The sequence below is a fragment of the Mobula birostris genome, chromosome 24 (assembly GCF_030028105.1).
Source record: "Mobula birostris isolate sMobBir1 chromosome 24, sMobBir1.hap1, whole genome shotgun sequence".
Classification (NCBI taxonomy): Eukaryota; Metazoa; Chordata; class Chondrichthyes; order Myliobatiformes; family Myliobatidae; genus Mobula; species Mobula birostris.
In genome coordinates, this window is record NC_092393.1 from 37981579 (window position 1) to 38007606 (window position 26028).

Consider the following 26028-nt stretch of genomic DNA (forward strand, 5'->3'; position numbering starts at 1 on the left):
GTTAAAATGCATGAGTGTTGACATTTGTGCTTTTATGCAGTAAAAAGGGAGAAACACAGAAATTCTGCAGATGCCAGAAATGCACACAGACAAAATGCTGGAGGGACTCAGCAGGGCAGGCAGCATCGATGGAAAGGAATAAACAGTCGACGTTTTGGGCCAAGACCCTTCATCAGGACTTACCTTGTAGGGATTTCATATGCTTTACTATGTTGAAAGCTACATATGCTTTACTTTGCACTGAATAACTTATTGCATCACTAATAAAAAGGGGGTGCTTCCTTCGTTTCGCATAACTAACAGATCTGGAGGGCATGAACACAATGTTCAACTTAACTAACTGTGATTGGTTATATTTATAGATCAGTTAAAGTTTTCGTATGGGGATGGGGGGGGCAGCTGCCAGGTACATTTAGAGAATAAAAATTTTAAAACGCTGTTTATAAGCAGTTTCTATCTTCTCCCTGTGACTGCATGGCTTTCCTCTGGGTGCTCCGGAATCCTCCAGGTCCAAAGACAGATGGGTTGGTAGGTTCATTGGTCCTGGTAAATTGTTCAGATATTTGGCTAAGGTAAAATTGGGAGTTGTTGGGTGGCACAGCTCAAATGGCCAGAAGGGCCTATTGCACCCTGTATCTCAATAAATAGATGTGTCAGTGTATCAATATCACTCCAAGGCTCTGAAGGAGAGCTGGTACGGAATACAAAAGAACCTTGATATAGAGATAATTTGTCTTTCACAGAGAGACCTGAAAGATCAAGAATTTGTCAGTTACGAGGAACTGGCACAGAAAGGAGTTAAGGCCAGCATAGATCAGTCACGATTATACTGAATGGTGGGGCAGGCTTGGGAGCATAGTCGTCTTTTGCTTCTCCTGTTTTCTTAACAATCATCCTGGCATGTTCAGGCATTCAACACCAACAATGGAACAACATTTGCAAAGAGAGCAGTGGCTCCCATGTGACAAAGGGAGCAACAAGCTTCACAAAGCTCATTGTGAATATAAAGAAACAAAATTCTGTTGAAATCTGTCAGAGTAACCAAATTTTTTTTTGCCAATTTATACGCTGTACATTTTCTAGTTTAACCATGACAACAATATACATAGATTATTGATTTTCAAAATACTTATTCAATGCAGGCACAGAATAAATTCTGAATAACCTATTTTTCCCAATGAGTTCCATCTTTTCTTCTAAATATTGTGCTAAAGGGGAGTGTATGAGGTGGGAGGGTCAGAATACACTGCCACACACATTCCAGCTCTATATGTTAGCCATTTTGGCCCTTAGCACATTGAAAGCTAAGCAATTAACTGCATTCTGTTAAACACACAGTTATCAAGTTCAGAGGAATAATTCTGGTACTGTAATCAGCGCCATATTTTACAGCTGCAATCAAAAATTTTGAAATAGGTTGGTTTGAAAGCTAATGATGGACATTAATTTTTAAGCGATTTGCATGACTCAAGGTCATAGAGGCAACATTTTGAACTCATGCTCCTGACATGAAACCAGCTGTGAAGAAATGCAATGAGAATTTATGTGTGCGCTCCTCAGGGATTGAAATCAATTAAAATTACTGACTAGAAGATTAAGAAAGACGTTCTTGTAAGGCCTGATCTCTTTTTTTGGCATGGCTCCAAAGGTCATGAATTCATAAAATTACCCTTGTGCAAACTCTAAAAATGCAATTTTTTTAATAATGAGGACAATTGTATGAATTACAGCGGTGCTAGATGTTAACCTACTTTCACAGTTAACTAGATTGTGCAAAGAGAGCAGGATTTTAAAATGTCAGCAAAACTCCCATTGTCAAATTGAAACTTGCCATGTATCAGTTTAGTTTCAAAACCCAGCAGGCATTTTATCACTTGAAGTGAAGAAAACAAGCGATGATGATGGTGATCAGAGGAGAGGATTTGGCCATCCATTTTCATTCAGTCCCTTCATTATAATGCCAGTGACAAGATGTCCTCCTGAAAGTTACTAACCATGATCTAGAGACAAGTGACCAGATGGAATGGCCACATTGACTAGATGAATAAACAATCTAAAGTGTTTTAACCCTCATTTTATTGTCAGTAAACAAAGTCACACAAAGGTTTGCTGTCCACATCTCAGCTCTAACCAAGCCCCGTTGACTGGTCACTCAACACTCTTTCTGGTTAATCAATGCCTCTATTTTAATTCACTTCTTCTTCTAAAATCTCACTGTGATGTTGGTTATTGTTTACCTCCGTAATCTTATCCTCAGGATATCAGTAGTTCACTTAATTCTGGTCTCTCGCACATCACCAAAGTTAAACATGTTCCCATTTTGATTCTACTACTCACGTGTTGTCATGTTTTGAAGTGTCAATGCAGTTAAGGGATACAAAGATGCACAAACAGTACCATACAGGTGAATAAGGTTGTAAGCACAAATGAACTCAACCATCTGCCACCACACACACACGCACACAAATAGAAGAAATATTGTCCCACTGTTTAAGTCTGTCAATCATCAGAATAAACAGAGCTCCAAAAAAATTGAACTATAATCAATCACGTTATTCAGCTTCTTTCTGATCTAGGCCACTTACGTTGTCACTAGCTTAACTCAACTGGTCACCTACCATCTTAAAATACTTCAAGTCTGTGAACAGTAAATGCACAATAAAGCAATATTTTAGTTAGATAGATACTTTATTGATCCCAAAGGAAATTACTTTACTTTATACTTTATTGTCACCAAACAATTGATACTAGAACGTACAGTGATATTTGATTCTGCGCTTCCCACTCCCTGGATTACAAATATTAAATATTAAAAATATTTAATATTAATATTAAAAATATTAAACATAGTAAAATTAGTAAATATTAAAAATTTAAATTATAAATCATAAATAGAAAATAGAAAAATGGAAAGTAAGGTAGTGCAAAAAAACCGAGAGGCAGGTCCGGATATTTGGAGGGTATGGCCCAGATCCGGGTCAGGATCCGTTCAGCAGTCTTATCACAGTTGGAAAGAAGCTGATCCCAAATCTGGCCATACCAGTCTTCAAGCTCCCGAGCCTTCTCCCGGTGGGAAGAGGGACGAAAAGTGTGTTGGCTGGATGGATCGTGTCCTTGATTATCCTGGCAGCACTGCTCCAACAGCGCGCGGTGTAAAGTGAGTCTACGGACGGAAGATTGGTTTGTGTGATGTGCTGCGCCGTGCTCACGATCTTCTGCAGCTTCTTTCGATCTTGGACAGGACAACTTCCATACCAGCTTGTGATGCACCCTAGAAGAATGCTTTCTACGGTGCATCTATAAAAATTAGTGAAGGTTTTAGGGGACAGGCCAAATTTCTTTAGTTTTCTCAGGAAGTAAAGGCACTGGTGGGCCTTCTTGGCAGTGAACTCTGCTTGGTTGGACCAAGTAGATGAGTCTCCCTTTAAGATCATCCACCTTGTTCTCTATGGCTTGCACATTAGCTAGTAGGATGATGGGCATAGGGACCCTGAAGCCCCTCAGCTTCAATCTGACCAGCAGCCCAGCTCTTTTCCCACGCTTCCTCAGTAAGTAGTGCATCTTTCCAGGTTTCCATCAATGCAGTGTGTTGTTGTCAGCTCTTTGAGGTAGGTGGACGCATCCCGTGGGAATCGATTGGTGGGTTGCGTCGTTGGACACTCCGGGTTGGGCCAAGTAACGAGGGAGGCTCCGCTGCTACTTCCAGCTGCCGGGGGCCCGGGCTGTCGATTGGCCCCAATGCCGACACTTAATCCCGGATGGCCGGGCTCCTGGCTGAAACAAGTCCTTAAGCCGAGTCACGGTTGCGGAGGCCTCCGCTCCAGCCGAGCCTCGGGCTCAATTTCCGAGGTCAGCGGTGGAGGCCTCACTTCCGGCAGCTGTGGATGGCCACCAACTGGGCTTTACGGTGGTCGCTCTGGGGAAGCGTTTGGGGTACCTTGAGGTCTCCGACGTCACTTCTGTGTGGCCATCTGCTCCGGAGTGGTGCTGGTCGGAATGGGCTACGTCTCTAAGCACTCCAGCACGGTAGCAGACCGCAGGTCTCTGGGAACGTGGTGGGCCTCGTTGGTCGGGTCCAGGTGCAGTCCGGAGTTTAAGAAGCAGTTCTGGCAACGTGGTCTCCAGCTGGGTCAGTAGCTTCGCCAGGGTGCTGTTGATCTTGATCTTGCTAGATTGGAGGTTTAGAAGGGTTTCTCGGGTATAGGATAGTGGAGAGGGCAGTTTGCTCAGGAGAGCACACGCAAAGTCAACGGTTACCAGCGCCACCTTTAATGGAATTACAGTGTCACAGTAGCATTAAAAGTGCACAGATATACAAATATTAGAAGAGAACTAAGAAAGAATAAAAAATAAGTTACCACAAACAGTCTAACATCACTTCTCCGGGTATAGGTTGACTCATTATAGAGCCTAATGGCCGAAGGTAAGAATAACCTTATATAGCGTTCTTTGGAGCAGCACAGTTGTCTTAGTCTATTACTGGAAGTGCTCCTCTGTTCAGCCAAGGTGGCATGCAAAGGGTGAGAAACATTGTCCAGAATTGCCAAGATTTTTCATAGGGTCCATTGTCCAGTTTGACTCCAATAACAGGGCCAGCTTTTCTAATCAGTTTATCAAGCCTGTTGGCATCATCAGTGTTGATCCCATTGCCCCAGCACACCAGTGCATAGAAGATTGTATTTTTAGCACTACATAATATTTGCTGCTGATAAACATAACTTCTGAGCTAAAGGTTTTAATCCTTGGAATATGAGACACCAGAAAGAAAAAGTAGAATCACTTTATTAAATTAAGTTGTACCAAAATGTTGAATTAAAACTTGTCATTGCACTTTCCTTCTGTAGACCAGTAAGAAAACCTTATAACATTACCAGTCATCTCAGGGATTTGAATAATTCTTTTTTCCATCTATAATTAAACATTGGCAACCAAATAAAACATTAGACACAGAGTCAAGAACTTGTGGTCTGGGACTGAATTGTGAAAGATGCAGTATGTCATTGAATACATTGCGTTCAATTCTATTCATTGCTTGTCACTGTTTGTATGAAAACAATGAAATCGAGGACAAGTTATTTTTACTATGAATTTGACCTTTAATGTCAACCATTTATACATTCAGATGAAAAAAAATCTGCATTGTGCTTTGGCCCACATTCTGATTTCTTCACTTTCCATGTAGCTTCTGCTATTATGGGGATAGGGTATCTCAAAGCCATCACTAATACATGACTTAGCACAAAAAGATGAAATTTTACCATTACCATTTTGTGGAGATTATCTGTATGATGCAATCTGCAAATCACACACACATAAAATTGTTGAAAACAGACATACTCAAAACATAAACGCGAAGAATTCTGCAAATGCTGGAAATCCAAAGCAACACACACAAAATGCTGGAGGAACTCAGCACGTCAGGCAGCATCTAAGGAAAAAAATAAACAGTCGACGTTTCAGGCTGAGACCCTTCTTCAAGACCACAAGACATAAATGGCCAACTATAAGGGTAGGGAAACTCAGAAAACATAACCTCACAATTATTATTCAAACATTGGTAATGAGTCAATAGTCAATAATTATAATTAACTATCCGTAAGTCTTTATGTAAATGTATTAATAGGGACCCAAATGGTGTGAACAGCTGATTAGCATACCAAGAACAAAGGTTCTTGGGGCACATGGTGGAAATATTTGTGTTTTGTTTCCTTTGAATCTTTTGTTACCCAATAAACTTTGTATCTTCTGATTTAGTCAGGTTTAAGTTCTTTTCATCATCAGAGAAACATAAGCATCACAATAATATCTACTGATTATCTGCACATCGCGATTTATTAGTCAAGTCAAAGACAAGTTATTGTCTTATACACAATTGTACACATGCACAGGTGCAATGAAAAACGTATTTTCAGCAGCATGATATAAGCAGTATTTATAAGAAAATAATAAATTATACTCAATTTTAACAATAAAGCACAATTAGAACCAAAAGTGACCACTTTAGAGCAAGATGGTCGAAGTTGTCACAGCGATGCTAAACTGTACTGCTTAGGGTTTTTACTGGTTAGTTCAAGAACCTAATGGCTGAAAGGAAGTAGTTGTTCTAAAACCTGTTGATGTGGGACTTCAGGCCTCTTTAAGTACAAAGTTATAAGGTGGAAATTACAGAATTTACATTATATTGGGAAGGGGATGTATTTCTTTAACATTATGGAAAGCTTCTAACTGTGTTCCTAGATACTCCAGGCACCTTGGTAAAGCAGCAGTGGGATGCTACCAATGGTACTTACAAAGACACTCCATCAAGTGTGAATTTAAGCTGAGGGAATGCCATGCAAAAAGGTGTATGATGGAATATATCAAGCATGCACTGAAATCTACACCAAGAGATAAAGGCTTTGATTGTTCTGAAGATGCTTGTGCTCAAAACATGGCCCAAAGCTCACGCTGATACCAACGAAAACAGAGGATGTGTAGCATGTGCATTAATAAGAACCACCGTTAAACAAATGTTTGAACTTATAGTTAATCAAAGTTAAATAATTTTCATTGTATTGTAGAACTTTAGAATTGCAAATTGTGATTTATGTATTTTGGGCTCTAATTAAATAAGTAATTGCTCTCTTGCAGGGACTGCTGGGCAGAAGCACAATATTCTTTTACTCAGATTTTCAAAGTAGTTTATAAATTGCAGCCAATTCGGGAAATGATGCATGAAGTTATGCATGATGCATGAAGGGATGATAAATTTTGATAACTGCAATAATTAGTACAACCCAGTAAACATCTTTGTTAACTAGTTTAAATGCATAAGGGCACCTAGAATATGCTGACTAAATTGTATTTTTCCTTGTCCTGGACATCAATTTATAGTTGGATTTTATTCTTGTATATTTTGGACTATATTTTATTGGAGCAAATGGAGTATAGTTTCAGAGACTAACTCAATTTCATCAAAAAGGTTGGAGACACAAGAGACTCAGACGCTGGAACCTTATTCTCATGAACTGAGGCTGAGGCTGTAGGCCTGCTCTGGGCTCTGCCATGTTTACTCCACTGTGTCCTGAACTGAGGCTTAAGGCTGATTTATACTTGTGCGTAAGGGCTACGCCGTAGGCCTGATTTATACTTTTGCGTAGCCCTACGCCATAGCGAGCATGCGTAGTTGTGTCTGCGTCGCTCTGCAATTCACCGCCAAAACGCTAGTTGGCGGTGGGGTTTCTATGCCACTGTGTTGAGTTTCTTCGTGAGAGACATGGACAAGGAAATGCATTTCAAATATTTTCGGATGTGGGCAGCTAGATTTGACGATTTGGTTCATCGTCTCCAACCATTTATTTTGCGTCAGTGTACAGACATGACGGAGAAAAGCAACCAGAAATGCGTAGGAGGAAGTGCGATGCTACCAAGCGGACCAATCACAGTTGTTGCTGTCTGCGTCACCACGAAGCATGAATTGCATTTTTGGGGAGGTGCACATCACCCTACGGCGTAGGGTACGCGATACCTATGGCGTACATTTGACGCACAAGTCTAAATCAGCCTTTAGGCTGTGGGCCAGCTCTGGGCTCTGCGATGTTTACTCCTCTGTGTCCTGAACTGAGGCTGAGGCTGTGGGCCTGCTCTGGGCTTCATGCCTAATTTGAACAAACACCAACTGTTGGAAGAACTCAGTGAGTTGAACATGTCCTGATACAGGGCTGTGACCCAAATGTTGACATCCCTTCCTCTTTCCTTAAAATATGCTACTGACCCCGTAAATTTCCTCCAACAGTTTGAGAACAAAGTTTCCCTGGGCCAAGTTAGTATAAACTACACATTTTATGGAACCTAAAATCTCACTTGCCACTAAATAAGAAGAGTGCAATGTTGCCTCCAATGGAAGTTGTGGGAAAGCAGTGAAGTAATACACTGCTATTTCATTACTAGATCCTGGATTTAGTTTCAACTTAAGCAAATTAGATGAAGCTCTTTTTGAAACATAGGCAAGTCCTTCCAAAATCTCCCTGGTCCCTTATTCTTGATGAATTTAGCTCAGATCCAGATGGGAGGGTGCTGGGCAGTACCAGTACCAACAGCAGTGCCACTTCACGTTCAAAGCCAGGACTTACCACAGAAAAATAAATCCAGTTGCCAATGAGGTAGGAAAATATACTTCTTTACCAGAACTTGGCCTTGTATCTCAGAAAGGATATGTTATCATTGGAGAGGGTCCAGAGGAGGTTCACATGAATGGTTCCAGGAATGAAGGGGTTAACAGTTAAGGAGCATTTGGCAGCTTTGTGCCTATACTCACTGGAATTTAGAAGAATGTGTGGAGATCTAATTGAAATCTACTGAATGTTGATAGGACCAGATAAAGGTGGATGTGAAGACGATGTTTCCTAAGGTGAGGGTATCCAGAACTAGAGGGCATTTTTAGAACAGAGATAAGGAGGATTTTTTTTAGCCAGAGAGTAGTAAATCTGTGGAATGTTCTGTCACGGACTGCGGTGGAGGCCAAGTCTGTGTGTACATTTAAGGTGGAAGTTGATCATTTCCCGATCAGTCAGGGCATCAAAGGATATGGCAAGAAGGCAGGTGTACAGGGTTGAGTGGAATCCAGAATCAGCCACGATGGAATGTTGGAGCAGACTCGATGGGCTGAATGGCTAATTCTTCTCCCATGTCTTATGGTCCAATTGTTCAAATAAAATACCATTTAATTCAGATGCATTAATAACATCCAACCAGAGTTGCTGGAAAATATAACCGGTCAAGAGATTGTGTGAGGCAGTGATGCAGCTGTCTCACAGCTCCAGAGACGTGGGATTAACCCTGACTGTGCGAAATTTTTACACTCTCTCTGTGGCTATATGGCTTTCCCTGAATGAAGCAGTTTTCATCCACAATCCTCCACTTACTTCTTTATAATCCATTTTTCCTCATGTGACCATTGTACCCAGATCCAGAAGATATATTTATTAATTGATGGGGTAGGTGGCTGTTCAGAGAATCAGTGTGATAAAATGGGCACAGGAGAGAAAATAGATAACAGATAAATAAGAGGAGGAATGTCATTTATAGGATTGGTCTGGGAGCTGGCGTGTATTCACTAGGCGGAATGAGTGGTTTAGGGAAATAAAGATTCTCAATTTGAATGCAGCATCTCCACATTTTTCAGTACTCTGTTTGTGTATGCTGTTAGCTGATACTTGCAAGGTCAGTGCTCCAAGTCTCTTTTTAAGATGTCTCCTGGTATGTCAGCTCCTCTTTGTAATCAAAATATCACAGCACAATCTTCCCTATTGATTCATTTGGATATTCAGCCACTCGAGCTCCCCAATGGCTTGCCCATCTCACTCCACTGAGGGAACTTGTTAAGACAGCTGCCAATTCCCAAACAGTGTTGTATTCTTAAAACATGTATGAAGGTCAGTATGCCTTTCACTATCACTTTCAGACTATCGATGGTGATCAAATGATCCGTGGCTTCTTTCATATGGAACTTCAGTCTCTGCTTTTTGAGATTCAATTTCCTCTCAATGCATCTACTCATCACAGCTCCCAGCTTTCAACCATACCTTTTTGTCCAAAGACCAATAAGCCACCTGCTTAGTCTGTGAGTGGTAAAGACCTACAGCATAGATTGCTCTAGAATTATGTCAATTCCCACTGACGTTCTTTTCTATTTATATCGACAAAATTGAGCTTTCCAACAAGTTAGACATGAGCATGCCTCACCACATCAGATGCCAGAAGGCGTTCTTTGCATCCAGCAAACTGAAGATAATTTATTGCTCTATTCAGATCTGTCAGACTAACTGGGTTTGTTTTCATAGCGTAATGGCCCATCCTCAGAGCACCACTGAGGTTGCTCACGTCCAGGCAAAGATTTCTGCTTCATTTCCCAACATACTGTACATCAAGCTACATGCTGTGATGACTTTTGTCTTACAGCTTCCCCTGTTCCTTGAAGGGCATCGGCATTAGCGGAGCAGACTCGATGGACCGAATGGCCGACTTCTACTCCTTTGTCTTATGGTCTTATGGCATACGCCTGTGAGTTGTGCAGCTTGCTTTGTGATCTACTACAATGAAACCCTTATCATACGTCTCCTGACATTTAAACACCAGAGATTCTATGGATGCTGGAAATCTCGAGCAACACACACAAAAAGCTGGAGGAACTCAGTCCTGATGAGAGGTCTCAGCCTGAAACGTCAACCGTTTATTCATTTCCATAAATGCTGACTGTCCTGCTGAGTTCCTCCAGCATTTTGTGTGGGTTTCTCCTGACTCTCTGTGTGCACCACCTTCAGACTGCCTCCAAGCCAGGTTCAGTGAGGTATTGTACATTGATAGCTCAAGACTCACTGATTTCAATTGCTCTTTTCCGAGATTAATCACATTCTTTGGCAGAACATTACATGTTACTTCTGAATAAAGTTGAAATGTCATTGGGTGCCCTATCAATGCTATACAACTAGTGGTGATTCTTTTGCAGAAATGATCACTTTAGACATCATGTACATTGTGTACTAAGATGTCACTCTGAATCTGGCTTTGTCTCTGTCCTGGCACGGCTCCTCCTGTTCACTCCATGGATATCCAATGCCCTTTTCATTGTGTATCAACTGGAGAATGTGTTTCATACTGGCAGTTCCTGAGGACATGATACAAGGTGAACTCACCAGGACCTTGCAAGGTCACGGCCTAGTGTTTGGGACCTGTCATCAGCGAGCCCAGCTTTCGAAGCCTGGAGTTTGGGTCCTCATTATCAGTGAGTCCTGGGCTCATACCAAAGATAAAGCTGAAAGGTTGATCAGAAGTTCAGAGCGTGAGGGCTGATGCTGGGTCCCGAGTTTACATACTTGGCGAGTCCGCTGGGTAAGTCCAAGGCCCAATGTCTGCGAATCCACAAGTCTTCTGCAGGCTGGAGGCTGGAGAATATGGCCTGACCTGGGGTTAGGGGACTATGTATGTGTGTGAGTGAGTGAGTGGGCAGGTGGAAGGGAGGACATGGTTTGGTCTGCTGTTGTTATTTTGTTGCTTGTTGTGTTCTGTGGCATTCAATGTTGGCACCAAAATGTGTGGCAATACTTGCAACTGCCCCCAGCACACCCTTGGGTCCGTATCTGAATCTGAATCACATACAGAGGGTCTGTTCTCTGTTTAAAGGGCAACAGTATCAGTGTCGCAGTAAGACATTCCTATCAAGTCCTTGCCAGGAAATAACTGCAGTCTACAAAAGCACTTTGGTGATTTGATCAAATGCCCCTGGTTGGTTTGCCTGTTCACATGAGCTGATTGTCAAGTAGAATTAGAGAGGGTAATGGCTTCTCAACTGCAGCAGTGATCAGCAAACAGTGTTAAGTGAGATATATCTGCAGATGTGGGCTGAAATCATTCTGCATCGTGGACATTGAGAGTGATTTTGCCTTTCATTATGAAAACATCATGTGTGTACCAGCTTTCCAACATTACTGATATGAATACAGAGCATATTGTCGCAATATAGCCTTTGCAGACATTACTCCTTCGAAGGGTACAGAAGGTTGCAATCCATGAAGCACAAGATGTTGTAACATGAAAGATGGCTCCTGTGCCTGATTGTGGTGTGAGACAGACATGTTTTTCACCCCATGAGGAGGAATGCTACGTCTAGAAAAATGGACATTGGAAAGTAGTTTTGGTGGCAGCAATGAATGTTGGCTTAATGTAAAATGTTTTTGAGTGAAAGCCGGTTGTTTTATTTAACAAGTTCATGTGGTTGAAAATTTTACCAATGACAAATTTTGTGTGTTACACATTGTTGATTTAAATTTGGCAAATTTGACAATGGGGAAACAACATTAGCAAATGTGAAAACCTCAACCAAAAATGACAATATAATGCTACCAACATACAGAAGGAAATGTGGACAGAATTATTTAGTTACTTGAATATGATTTGCAGCTTTGGTTCTGTTTTTGGTATTTTGCAGATGTGTTAAATCAGAGATTCCCAACCTGAGGTCCACAGACCACTCAATTAATGGTAGAGGTCCACAGCATAAAAAAGGTTGGGAACCCCTGCGCTAAATGGAAATAGTTATTGATTTAAATTTATCTACGGTAAATTTATGGGCTACGGTAGGAAACTTTGTCACATGGTGTGAGCAGAATTATCTGCAGCTTAATGTGAAAAAGACTAAGGAGCTGGTGGTAGACCTGAGGAGAGCTAAGGTACCGGTGACCCCTGTTTCCATCCAGGGGGTCAGTGTGGACATGGTGGAGGATTACAACTACCTGGGGATACGAATTGACAATAAACTGGACTGGTCAAAGAACACTGAGGCTGTCTACAAGAAGGGTCAGAGCCGTCTCTATTTCCTGAGGAGACTGAGGTCCTTTAACATCTGCCAGACAATGCTGAGGATGTTCTACGAGTCTGTGGTGGTCAGTGCTATCATGTTTGCTGTTGTCTGCTGGGGCAGCATGCTGAGGGTAGCAGACACCAACAGAATCAACAAACCCATTCGTAAGGCCAGTGATGTTGTGGGGATGGAACTGGACTCTCTGACGGTGGTGTCTGAAAAGAAGATACTGTCCAAGTTGCATGCCATCTTGGACAATGTCTCCCATCCACTACATAATGTACTGGGTGGGCACCAGGAGTACATTCAGCCAGGAACTCATTCCACCAAGATGCAACATAGAGCGTCATAGGAAGTCATTCCTGCCTGTGGCCATCAAACTTTACAACTCCTCCCTTGGAGGGTCAGACACCCTGAGCCAATAGGCTGGTCCCAGACATTTCCTGGCATAATTTACATATTACTATTTAATTATTTATGATTTTATTACTATTTATTGTTTATGGTGCAACTGTAACGAAAACCAATTTCCCCCGGGATCAATAAAGTATGACTATGACTATGACTATCTTTATAATTATTGTGTTCATGTAATGCCTTTCAGAACTAGCAATGCATATCGACGATTTTTGTTTTCTGGAACTTCTCATCTCCAAACACTGTTACAGGTTAAGAAGCAGTTGGTCATGTTAACAATAATCCTTAAGGGGGTGACAGAGTTAAAGGAACAACTATTGTCCATGGGCTGATGTTACGTATGCCACATAGGCTGCAGTTACACTGACGTCAAATGAACAAGAAACGAACAGTAGCTAAATGAAAACTCCAGTTCACCTTCTTCAGCAACAATTTCTCTTCCTCTTGTACTAATTGGGTATAAGGAAGTTCTGTTCCTCTGATGTCTCTCTCAAACTTCTCCTTTGGTGTATGGTTAAGACTACCTGTATTTAATCATCTAAATTGAATAACTAGGGTCTAGATTTGACTATTTTTTCTCAACAAAGTTACTGCAAAAAAATCAAAAGCTCCCCGGCAAATGTATGCCCTTCGTGCACAAAGCAACCTGATAGTCATAGCTTTCATGCACTCATTAAAAGTTCAATCAAAACACACGAGCATTCATGCACCTTATATTTGTAATGCACCTGTCACTTACACATAAACGGTGTGTTGTTAGTATTTCCTGGCTTCCTGTTACAAATGCCATTAATACATTAGTCTACACAATGTGCTTGGACTGCTATTATACTGCGTCAAATGGATCATGCCGCCATGGCAATAATCTCAGACAACAAACTGTGGTTCAGCAGCGTGTCAAGGGACCAGCAACAAAGAGTTTTGAATCTTATGGCAATAGTTAGCAAAATATGGGAAATTATAAAACTCAAAAATACATCATATTTGTCTTTGTTATCTAGAAGATATTTTAAATCAGATACCACATTTCACTAAACGCAAACAACAGGAATTCTGCAGATCCTGGAAATTCAAGCAACACAAATCAAAGTTGCTGGTGAACGCAGCAGGCCAGGCAGCATCTCTAGGAAGAGGTACAGTCGACGTTTCAGGCCGAGACCCTTCGTCACATTTCACTAGCCTAAGTTACTTTTCTTCAACCTGAGGTTAGATAAATGACACTCTTCATTTTTTTGTATTACTGGCAGCAAATGGCTATGTCACGAACCCTGTGATGGGTTGAAAAGGACCAGCAGAAATGGAACACACCTGGAGTCTAGTTTACTATAAATTAAGACTATATTTATTACTACTACGAATTAATATCATTAAACCAAATAATACAATACAGGTTATAAACTATTTTATATATATATATGTCCGGAAATGTGTGTGTGGATACAAAAAAAATAAATAATAGTCCAGCAGGTAGATATCAGTCTTACGGTGTCAGGTAAGTTTAAGCAGTTCAGTTCACTTTGTGTTGCGTCGAGTTGAATTGATGGAGAGAGAGAGAGAGAGAGAGAGAGAGAGAGTTAATTGAGTTGATGTTTAAGTTGGCAGCTTTAGCTGTTCTTGCTTCCAAAGTCTTCAGAGTCACTTCGTGTGACCACCCCCCCCAACAGACACAGATGGACAGAGCCCCTCCTAGGGAACGGTCTACTAACCCACGGCACGGGTTCACCACCAGTAGACCCCCACAGGCAAGTTCTTACCCGCACTGGTAATCACGGGTCGAAATTAATCGGCCCGTCGCCTCCACCCTCGTGGTGGTCTTAAACTCCACCAGTGGTTTCTCGGGTAGCTTCCCCAGTTCTCTCGTGTCATGTCTCCTCTGCCACTATCAGACCGAAGGATCAACGTTTATAACCCATCCAAAATTCCAGCGTCCGTTAGCTCAACCGCTCTGAGCTGTTGCCATGGTAACTTCCCAGCTCGTGTCTCAGCTCGCGCCGTACTCTCTCTCTCTTTTAATTGCCTCCTTGTTCATTAGACTGCTGAACTTTCTAGCAGTTTCTCACCTGCGTGACAGCTATTGCATAATAACATGGGCACTGCCCGTACATAATAGCCAAATTTGTTTCTTAAAAGGAGAACTATGCAGTTATCAGCTGGTGATAGATCTACTGTTTTAAAATTTATCTCAATTCCCCTCCTTTGGGCAAATCTTAACACTGAGAGAAAAGGCACTGCCATGCAGTAACCTGCAATAATACCAAAAGTATTGCATTAGGTCTTTCACGTTGGTGCTTATGTGCGATCTCGTAAATTTCATCAACTTCCAACCTTCATCAGGTTTGCTTTTGTGCTGATTGTGTAGGTAAGGAAGGGGTTACGTGACCCTGTAGGTCTGTGGTTTTGATCTCCCACGCCAATTACAGCCACTCACAAATCACCTCTGCATTGATTGTGCATATACAGATAACGAAAGTACAAATAAAAATAAAGTATGGTTGAATAGGCCAGATGTGTATCCACTGAGTTTAGGGGAGTAAGAGGTTACTGGCTGGAAATATACATAGCCATGGAATGGTACTGACTGTGTGGATGTATACGGGATGTTGTGGGAGAATCTGGAACTAGAGCAAAGAGTAGTAGTCTGCTTCAAAGTGCAGTAGAAGCAGTCTAAATATTTTTAAGGCAGGGATAGATAGATACTTAACAAGCAAGGAATGAAAGATTACTCTGAGTACATGGGAATATAGAGGTGAGATTGCAATCAGATCAGCCATAGAACCATAGAAACTACAGCACAGAAACTGGCCCTTTGGCCCTTCTTGGTTGTGCCAAACCATTTTCTGCCTAGTCCCACTGACCTGCACACGGACCATATCCCTCCATACACCTCCCATCCATGTATTTGTCCAATTTATTCTTAATCTTAATCAGCATGATACTGATTACATGATAGATTAGGTTTGATGGACTGGGTGGCCTATTCCAGCTTCTAATTCATCTGTTTGTATGTTCTAATTTGTCACTGTAGTGATCAGGATGTGACACATAACAAACAAATACGCAGAAAAGAAACCCTCTGCCACCTAAGACTCAATTATTTGCCTTCAGCATCTTAGTGCTAATTAATGTTTATGCTCCACAATGTCATCAAATGGCACACAAGAGAGAGTGCTATTTTGGGAAGAGATATTCCTAAATTCTACATCATTTGAAAATTACAAATCAGATATGTAAGCTCAAGCTAAGCAGAGTGGTGTCTCAGGATAATGACTGCAATCATTTCTCCCTAGTTGCCAGAGTCTGCTGCATGTTCTGTGAATTCATACGATTTTCATATATAATGTTAAAGTAAAAGAAGCTCTGTCTTTGTCCATTTTACACTCTGTACCATGAATGCAACAACATGTGTACAAATCCCAACCAAATTTCATTTTCTGATCAGAGTTGATCCTCTGAGGAAATATTGAGATTAAGACATGATGAAGAATGGTATTCCCCATCATTTCACACTGATGCACGCAGTATAGACACTCTTCCTCATCTTCAAGCAACTAAAACCTTATACCTTCTCATGTTGGAAAACATACCAGCGAACTTCACTGGTGGGTAGAGTTTCAGCATTGTGATGATTTGTCCTCAGCAACAACAGTGCCCCCAGAAAAGCTTTTGTGATTGGACCTACCTCCAGGTATGACATAGAGACAGTGTATTCCATATCATCACTTGTTTCTTCAATGGACTTGAACAAATCGTTGAGTGTTCGTACGTATATACCAGGTTCATTATCTGTTCCTAACATTGTGTACGTTTTCCCAGCACCTAGACAACGTAAATAGATATGACAACATGTTAACCACTTAACAGTGGACAATGGGACATCATTTGGTGTGGTATGTCTTGCACTTTACTGTTGCCACAAAACAGCAAATTTCAGGACATACAGTATGTCTGTGATAACAATTCTGTTTCTGATTCCAGCAGGACATCCAGTACTTGCTGGCAATGCACTAGCTATTGCAATACACAGAATACTGGAGGAACTCAGCAGGTCAGGCAGCACCAATGGAGGGAAATGGACAGTCCCTGAAGGACTCTGAAGAAGAGTCTCAACCCAGAACGTCAACTGTCCATTTCCCACCACAGATGCCCTCCTGACCCACCAAGTTCCTCGAGTATTTTGTGTGTGTTGCTCCAGATTACAGCACCTATCGTCTCTCTTGTGATCCAATTGCATATTTTGGCTCTTAAAGTTTTGCGTGGAAATATTAGGCCTATACGAAAGCTAACCATGTCACAAGAAGGGAAAATAGCATCTCAGATGTGGATGAGCCAAGTAGCCAGCGGTCTCCCTCCTTAGCCAGACTGAAGGTATCAGAATATAGCATTGCAAGAACTGAGAACAAAATGCAAACAGAATGAGTAAATTTAATGTCAACCCAGATGCATGAAAAGAAAGAAATGAGAACAAAAATGATTGGATAAAATCATTTATGGTTTGAAAAAAATTCAAAAAGAAAACCTTAAACTTGACATTTTCTCTACTAGTTAATTTTCAATTTCTATGAGGCTGTTGGGCAGGAATTAACACTAAGCACATCATTAACGGGGCACCACCATTGAGCACACCTACAAGGAGCAAGAAAAGGGCATCCATCATCAAGGACCCCATCATCTAGGCCATGCTCTCTTCTCACTGCTGCTATTAAGAAGGGGGTACAGGAGCCTTAAGTCCCACACCACCAGGTTCAGGAACAGTTATTACCGTTCAATCATCAGGTTCTTGACCCAACATGGATAACTTTTCTCTCCTCAACTCTGATTTGATTCCACAACCAATGGACTCACTTTCACAACTCTACAACTTATGTTCTCAGTATGTATGTATGTATTTATATTTGTATTTACACTAATTATATTCTTTTACATATTGGTTGTATGTCAGTCTGAGTTTCTGTCTAGTTTTTCATTGATCCTATGGTATTTCTTTGTTCTACTATGAATGTCTGCAAGAAAATGAATCTCAGGGTGGTAGATGGGGACATTTATGTACTTTGATAATAAATTTACTTTGAACCTATCTCAGAACTGATTAGACACCACATTGTATTCCTAATTTAGAAGATGACAAAATAAATCACACGTGCAAATTTAGACAAAATTTCTGAACACTGTAAACAAGGTAGATGGAATTACCAAAAGGAGTGGTAAAAAGACTTTTATTTAGATGGAGTTAAACTGTTTCTACTACTTGGGAAATTTAGTACTGCTTTAAAAATTATAGGAAATCTTTATGAACTAAATTTAGGAAAGATGTAAAGGGTGTCAAAAGTCTGAAAGTGTCCTGCAAGCAATTATATTAGGTCAGTCATCAAATGTTAACAACCAAATGAAAAAAGGTTGAGTGGAAGTATGTGGAATTAAATCACAAATCAGGCATGAACTCATTGAACAGAGGAACGGTCTTTTGGGGTTATATCCACCCACTCTTGCTCTAATTTTAATGAATAAGTTCAAGTTTATAAGGGAAGTTTATTTCATAGCAAAAATGCAAATACTGCAACAGCAAGAGCAAGCAAGGTGACATTTTCACAAGGCTAACAGCGGATTGCTGTACTTTGGACAGGAGATTTTGAGTGTTTGAATTGAACCCCAGTCTGTCCACTGCTTAAAGTTCCATTGTAATTTATTCATAAGTAATTATATAAATAACTACAAGCCTCAGTGATATTTTGGAAGCAAAATTCAGTCCCATGTTTTTCACCAATATCTGTTTTAATAGAAGCATAATTAAGAATATAATCATTTCTATACATTAAAAGTCAACAATTGTAGGATGAAATGTTCTTTATCATACCAAAAATTGTCCAAGTTGTTAGCAACAAGTAAATTTATTTTGCATAATATTCCAGCAGTTTTTGTAAACTTTTGTGTGGTTTTGACTTGAAAGCATGTTTTTTCATATTCTGAAGTGAGAAAGAACAGAGCAAGAAAAAGCAAATGTATAAAATTTGGTGTTGCAGGAGCACAGCTAAGATCAACAGCAGTCTGTATGTCCAAATGCACTTTCTTTGGCGTAAAAAGGTCATGGGTTCACATTCTAAGCTTTTAAGTGCTTGATGAGCTTGATAGGAAGAACACAGGGTTAATGACAGGATTCTTAACAGTGTGGAGGAACAGAGGGATGTTGCGTTTCACATCCATAGATCCTTCAAGGTTGCAGTGCAAGTTGATAGGGTGGTTAAGAAGGTGTATAGTGCATTTGCCTTCATTGGTTGGGGAATTGAGTTCAAGAGCTGCGAGATAATGATGCAGCTCTGTAAAACTGGTTAGATCACATTTGGAGTATTGTGCTCGGTTCTGGTCACCTCATTATAGGAAGGATGTGGATGCCTTGGAGAGGATGCAGAGAAGATTTACCAGAGAGCATATCTTATGAGGATAGGTTGAGTGTGCATGGGCTTCTCACTTTGGCGAGGAGGAGAGTGAGAGGTGTCTTGATATTGTACAAGAAGAGTGGACAAACAGCACTTTTTTCCCCCAGGCTGGGGCATAACCTTAAGGTTTTTGCAGGAAAGTTAAGGGGGATGTCAGAGGTAGGTTTTTTGTACACAGAGAATCGGAAATGCCTGGAATGCACTGTGGAATGTGGTGGTTGAGGCTGATACATTGGGAAGATTTAAGAGTCCCTTAGATAGGCACATGGATGAAAAAAATGGAGAGATATGTGGAGGAAAGTAGTAGTAGTTTAAAGGGTTAGTACAACATCAGCCCACAATGTTGTACTATGCTATGCTATACTGTTCAATGTTCTTTGTGGAACTGAGGACAGTGGGAAATCTAATGAAAAATTAGGAGAGACTGGGTTACTGGAGGTCCATTTCTCTGACATTTTGGAATGTCATTCATGTATTCCGCTACAGCTCAGGCAAATTTTTAAATACACAGTTCTCCAAAGGTCCACAAGTCTATCATTCAAAGACGTTCACCAGGCCAGTCTTCTGGCATCAAGTTTCCTGCCCAATTTATGCCATTGCTTTCTGCGATAATTTACTGTGTACAAAATTACTGCTAAACAGAAGTGTTTGCGGTTCACTTTATTTGAATACTGTTGATACGGATCACACTTGATTTCTATCTTTGCTCCATTCTTTGGCTATGCAACCCTTAATAATCCAACTAAACTGATATCAATCATATCAATAACCCTCAAGTCTTAACAGTCTTTAGTTATTTATTGTGATACAGCACAGAAAAGGCCCTTTCAGTCCTTCGAGCTGCGGTGCCCAGCAATCTCCGATTTAACCCTAGCCAGATCATGGGACATTTTACAATGACCAATTGACCAACCAACCAACCAACCGGCACATCCTTGAACTGTGGGAGGAATGAGAGCACCCAGGGAAACCCACACGGTCACAGAGAGAACGTACAAATTCCTCACATGCAGTGGCAGGAATTGAACGCGGTTAACTGGTACTGTAAAGCGTTTTGCTAACTACAATGCCACAGTGTAAGATGTGTCCTTCCAGCCTGATGTTACTTTCAAGCATTTGTGTTTGTGCAATTTAAATTTACATAAGATAAAACTGGAATGAAATATTTTAAATTTACAGTTTAATTTTGTGGTAATAGCTTGCAATCTCATTAAAAACAGCCCTTTCTCATCATCTGAATATGTGACATCTTTGCATCTGAAATTAAGTAGTTTTTCGTGATACAAGTCTTATTGAACTACTGGAGCACATAGTATGATACTGCAGAATTAAAGAAACTGCAACTTTACACATGTATTAAACTAACTTCTTATTTTTGTGGAATGATAAAATTATGTTTCAGAACAGAAAGAGACAGTTTTGATATTTGTTTGTTAACCATGAACAGTAATGATTTTAACAGTGTCGCAATACTGTAAAAATAGGAGATTCTGCAGATGCTGGAAAACCAGTGCTACACACACAAAATGTTGGAGAAACTCAGCGAGTCAGAGAGCATCTACAGAGTGGAATAAACAAAATACCTTTCGGGCTGATACCCTTCATGAAGACATGATGAAGGATCTGGGCCTGAAACGTCAGCTGTTTATTCCTCTCTATAGATGCTGCCTGACCCACTGAGTTCCTGCAGTATTTTGTGTCCATTGCATTCAATTAAAAAAAATCCTTTAAAACTTGCTGCCTACCTGTTGGTCCATAAGCAAATACTGTGCCATTGTACCCGGAAATAATGCCTTCAATCAGATCCTTGGTGGTTGAACGGTACACATCATCCTTGAAAAGACACAAGAAAGATGAGTTAATTGTGAGACACTTGGACAGGTAAGGTTTAGAGGGAGATCGACCAAATGTGGGCAAATGGGACTAACTTAAATGAGCATTCTGGTCAGCGTGGACAATTGGGCCAAAGAGCCTGTTTCTCCAATATCAAAGCTCACCAATGGGACCCATTGATGAATCCACATCTGTATGTGTGATCTTGCTGTGCCTAATCTGGCTGCTGAACTTCCTATGGAAAGTACAATAGGAAAACCTGAAATCAGGAAAAACATATCAATGTTGTTTTGATGGTGGCATATTTGTTGAGACATTTAAGAGACAGTTCCGTTCATCTGGTGACACAAGAGACTGCAGATGTTGGAATCTGGAGTTACACACAAGCTGCAGGAATCCAGCAGATTTGGAAGCACCTCTGGAGTGAAATGGACAGTTGATGTTTCGGGTTGAAAGCTTTCATCTACCCAAACTGTCTGCTCCTATGCATTGATGCTGCCTGACCTGCTAAGCACATCTACATGGACTGTTGTCACAAAAAAGCAGCATCCATCATCTGAGGCCCCCACCACCCAGGCCGTGCTCTCTTCTTGCTGCTGCCACCATCAGGAAGACAGCACAGGAGCCTCAGGACTCACACCACCAGGTTCAGGAACAGTTATTAACCCTCAACCATCAGGCTCTTGAACTAGTGGGAATAACTTCACTCAACTTCACGTGCCCCATCACTAAACTGTTCCAATGGACTCACTTTCAAGGACTCTTTATCCTACGTTCTTAATATTTATTGCTAAATTATTTATTATTATTATTTTCTCTCTTTGTATTTGTACAGTTTGCTGTTGGGTGCGATCGTTCATTGTTTCTATTAAGGTTCTTGGATTTACTGAGTGTGCCCAAAAGAAAACAAATCTCAGGTTTGTATATGGTGACATATATGTACTTTGATGATAAATTTATTTTGAACTTTGAATTCCCCCGGCTAGTTGCATGTTGCATTGTTCTGGTGTCGGAGGTTAGAGACCCAGCTCCTCCGCTAAGAAAAGACAGATTTCCGCCACCGTTACTAAACCTAATCACAGTTCACTAACTGAATTTTAAATATCACTGCTGCCGGGACAGGATTTGACCTCATGTCTTTATTCCAGGCCTCAAAGTTACTAACTCAATAACATAACCGCTGCTTCACCATCACCACCACTTTCCGCTCGACCACCACTGGACTCATTCATAAACTAAATGACAGGTTCATCTTTTTGTCACTGTGAAGTCATATCCAGGAAATCATATTGCTTTCTTCTCTTGCACTATCCATTGAACTACTGCTTACAATAAAATGCTGTTAATTTAGTGAAAGCTCTATTAAATCCAAACAGAAAACTATTTCTATAATTTAAAACAAAAGTTATGACAATTCTTTGTTTATCATGCATTGCACTTTGAAGTACAATTTTTGATCTGGAGATTGGCCAGGCAGATGTTTGGATAGTGGTTAAAACAAATATACACTCAGCAGTCACTTTATTAGGTTCCTCCTGTACCTAATAAAGTGGTCACTGACTATGTTTGTGGTCTTCTGCCGCTTGTAGCCCATCCACTTCAAGGTTTGTTATGCTGTGTATTAGAGATGCTCCTCTGTGCTCCACTGTTGTAATGCATGGCTATTTGAGCTACTGTTGCTTTCGTCTCAGCTTGAACCAGTCTGGCCATTCTCTTCTGACCTCTCTCAGTAACAAGGCATTCTCGCCCACGGAACTGCCACTCTCCAGATGTCTTTTGCTTCTTGCACCAGTCTCTGTAAACTCTAGAGACTATTGTGTGTGTGAAAATCCCAGGTGATCAGCAGTTTCTGAGATACTGAAACCTCCTCGTCTTCCGCAAACAGTCATTCCACAGTCAAGATTACTTCGATCACATTTCTACCCTATTCTGATGTTTGGTTTGAATAATAACTGAATCTCTTGACCATGTCTGCATGCTTTTATCCATTGAGTTGCTGTCATATGATTGGCTGATTACATATTTGCATTAACAAGCAAATGTACAGGTGTGCCTAATAAAATAGCCACTGAGTGTATAATGGCAATATCACAGCTGCAAGGGTGAAACAAAAATTTTCAAATAAATAGTATTTCCTATGGTCACATTTACAGTTGACTGTGATTTATGATTATAGCTAAAAAAGTCCTTGCCATGGAATTTAAATTTAGATGAACCATTCTACTGAAGCACGCAGCCAGGTGGCTTCTATTTCCTAGGGAACCCGTAGGAGTTATGAATTTGGGACCAGAGGTCAGCTGAAATGTGCAACGTACAGTTTTACTGTTCAGCTGCGTTGTTGCAACTGTTTGCAGCAAACAACACCGTGCGCAACAGTTCAACAAGTGATCACTTCTGGGCACAATTCTCTGCTGGTTTTTGTTGTCAAGAACATTTCTACAACGTACATGGTATACAGTTCCATACTGTTAGAAGTTTATAAGTATAAAACTTGCACTGTGGTAACGTTTGCCAAGATAAAAATGCTGAATACGTGTTGATGATTAATTTTTTGCATTTGATGACAATAGAAACTTTCCATGGAAGGGGAAAATGGCATGCATCAGACACTATATAGGAAGCTAAGCAACCCTCATCCGACTCACCCCTCAATGTTTCCTGCAGTAAAGAGTGAACAGGATTGCATATTTATATTTATAAGTATAAAACGTACCTCCTGAAATTTTATAGCCAGAAGTTAGTTTCAGAAGATGAGTGATAAAAAAACAAGGGATTACAAGCAATAGATGAGGTCGTATCCATGGAGAAAGAAAGTGTTAATTTTCAAGGTTTCTGACTTTTTATTAGATGTGCATCCCAATTACAGAATTAACGAGTCATAAAGAGAGAGACAGCACAGAAGCATGCCAACCATCAACCACTCATTTATCACATGTACACTAAACTCATTTTATTCCCACTGTATTCTCGTTGGCTCCATCCACTTATCTACATACAATAGGACAATTTACAGTGGCCAGTTAAGCTATCAATCAATATGTCTATGGCATCCGGATGAAACCCCTGCAGTCACGGGGAGGACATATAAATTCCACACAGACAGCCCCAGCTAGGTCTCTGGTGTTAGGAGATAACTTTTCTACTATTAATTGCTGGGAAACTTAAGACTAAAGATTAGCTTCATTTGTCACATGTACATCGAAATATTGAAACATAAGAGTGAAATGCGTCATTTGTGTCAAGTCAAATCAGTGAGGGCTGTGCTGGGCAGCCCGCAAGTGTTGCCATACTTCTGACGCCAATATAGCATGCCCACAACTCAGTAGCCCTAACTGTACTGAAATTACACCTGCCAAACTAATTGTTATTTACTTTGGTTTATAAACTCAACATGAAGTAAAAATTTTAAAAAGGCAGTCAATAACCTTTAAAAAAATCTAAAAATGAAGCACGAGATTTAAAAAAACATTTTAATTTCCTTTATATACAAACGTTTGTAGATTATTTATAGATGTATTGAGATACTGTTCAGAATAGGGCCTTCTGGCCCTTCAATTTGTGCCACCCATCGACCCCTAATTTAACCCTAGCCTAATCATGGGACAGTTTACAATGCCAATTAACCCACTATGTTTTTGGACTGTGGGAGGAAACCAGAGCACCTGGAGGAAATTCATGCAGTCCATGGAGAGGATGTACAGTCTCCTTACAGATGACATCAGAATTGAACTCTGAACTCCGATGCCCAAGCTGCAATAGTGTTGCGCTAACGCTACACTACTGTGGCATCATATCCTCCTAGTTGTAGCCACAAGAAGCTAAGCCAGCTCTGAGTCTTATTAGAACCACTGATGCTAGATTGCAACCCGATCGGCAGAACAGTGAACGTGAAACATAATCATCATTGTGCTTTCTATACCTGACCACATTTCTAAAGCAGGAAACACATGCCAACAGCAAAGGTATTTTTCAAGTAAAAAAATACTCTCATACAGTATTTATGTTCTTGGACCTTTCCTATAGTTATTGACACTTGTATCTTGGATCACATGTAAAGTAAGTCCCATCTCTTTTTTTCCCCTGAGTATTTTCATTACTCTTAATTTTTAAGCAAAAGCTTCAGCGAAATAATCATGGCAAAAACTTTCTCTCTCTGAAGCCTTGGTACTAACCTGTTTTTCCAACTATGTGACTAACTGGTGTCTCATGAGAGCCATTGCCTTTATAAGATTGTTATAAAAATGTCATTAGATAGTCCCATATAAAAACCTACACATTTTTTCATATTTATGATTGCATATTTAATAAGTAGCACAACTAGGTCAGTGAGCCAGTCCACAGAACGTTGAAAAATGCCGCTATACGATGCCAGTTGTGGTGTAACTACCACCTGAATCTGTGGGTTCATGTCCCATTTGGAGACTGAGCATGAAATTCTGGTACTGAGGGAGCACTGATGTCCTTTCAAATGAAATGCTTCACTAAAGGTCAGTCTGCGCTCTTGGGGGAAAGATCTCATACAACTGGTTTGGAGAAACTCTATTCCCTTTGAGTATGTGTTCCTTCTTCAACAGTATTAAAACCATATGGATTTTATCATATGGAAATTTTACTGTACATGGTAGCACAACCATTGTGATACAGAATACCTGGATCTATTACTTCTGAAGAGGTTATATTGTACAAATTTAAACAGACACACAAGCTTCTTATTTGCCTTTTGCATTGTTTTCCTCTCTTCTATTTAGATCCCCATGGAAAGCATTCGTGGTATTTGGTAACTCAATGGGGGGAGGGCAGATCCTGAGCCACAGAAAAATTATTGGAATCATTTAGCTTATTATACCGTCCATAGAGGATTGTTTTTGAATGCATGGAATACAATTCTGGTCAGAAATGAGATTCTTTCTTGTAAAGCACTCTGGAGCAATCACCAGGCTATCAGCCAGTATCTGTCAACTACAATGCAATAATTGTTGTAGGAAATTTATATTAGATTGGAGCTTGTGA

General features: G+C 40.5%; 1 protein-coding gene across 1 annotated transcript in view; it reads right to left on the bottom strand.

Moving 5' to 3' along the window:
- The window catches only part of kif19 (kinesin family member 19), a 204057-nt gene that overhangs the window by 63429 nt on the left and 114600 nt on the right, over positions 1-26028 (bottom strand). Inside the window, exons 4-5 of the mRNA XM_072241976.1 lie at positions 20931-21018; positions 16434-16570 (exon numbers count right to left, since the gene is read on the bottom strand). Of these exons, the coding sequence (XP_072098077.1) occupies positions 16434-16570; positions 20931-21018 (225 nt within the window). The remainder of the gene's footprint in view (positions 1-16433; positions 16571-20930; positions 21019-26028) is intronic.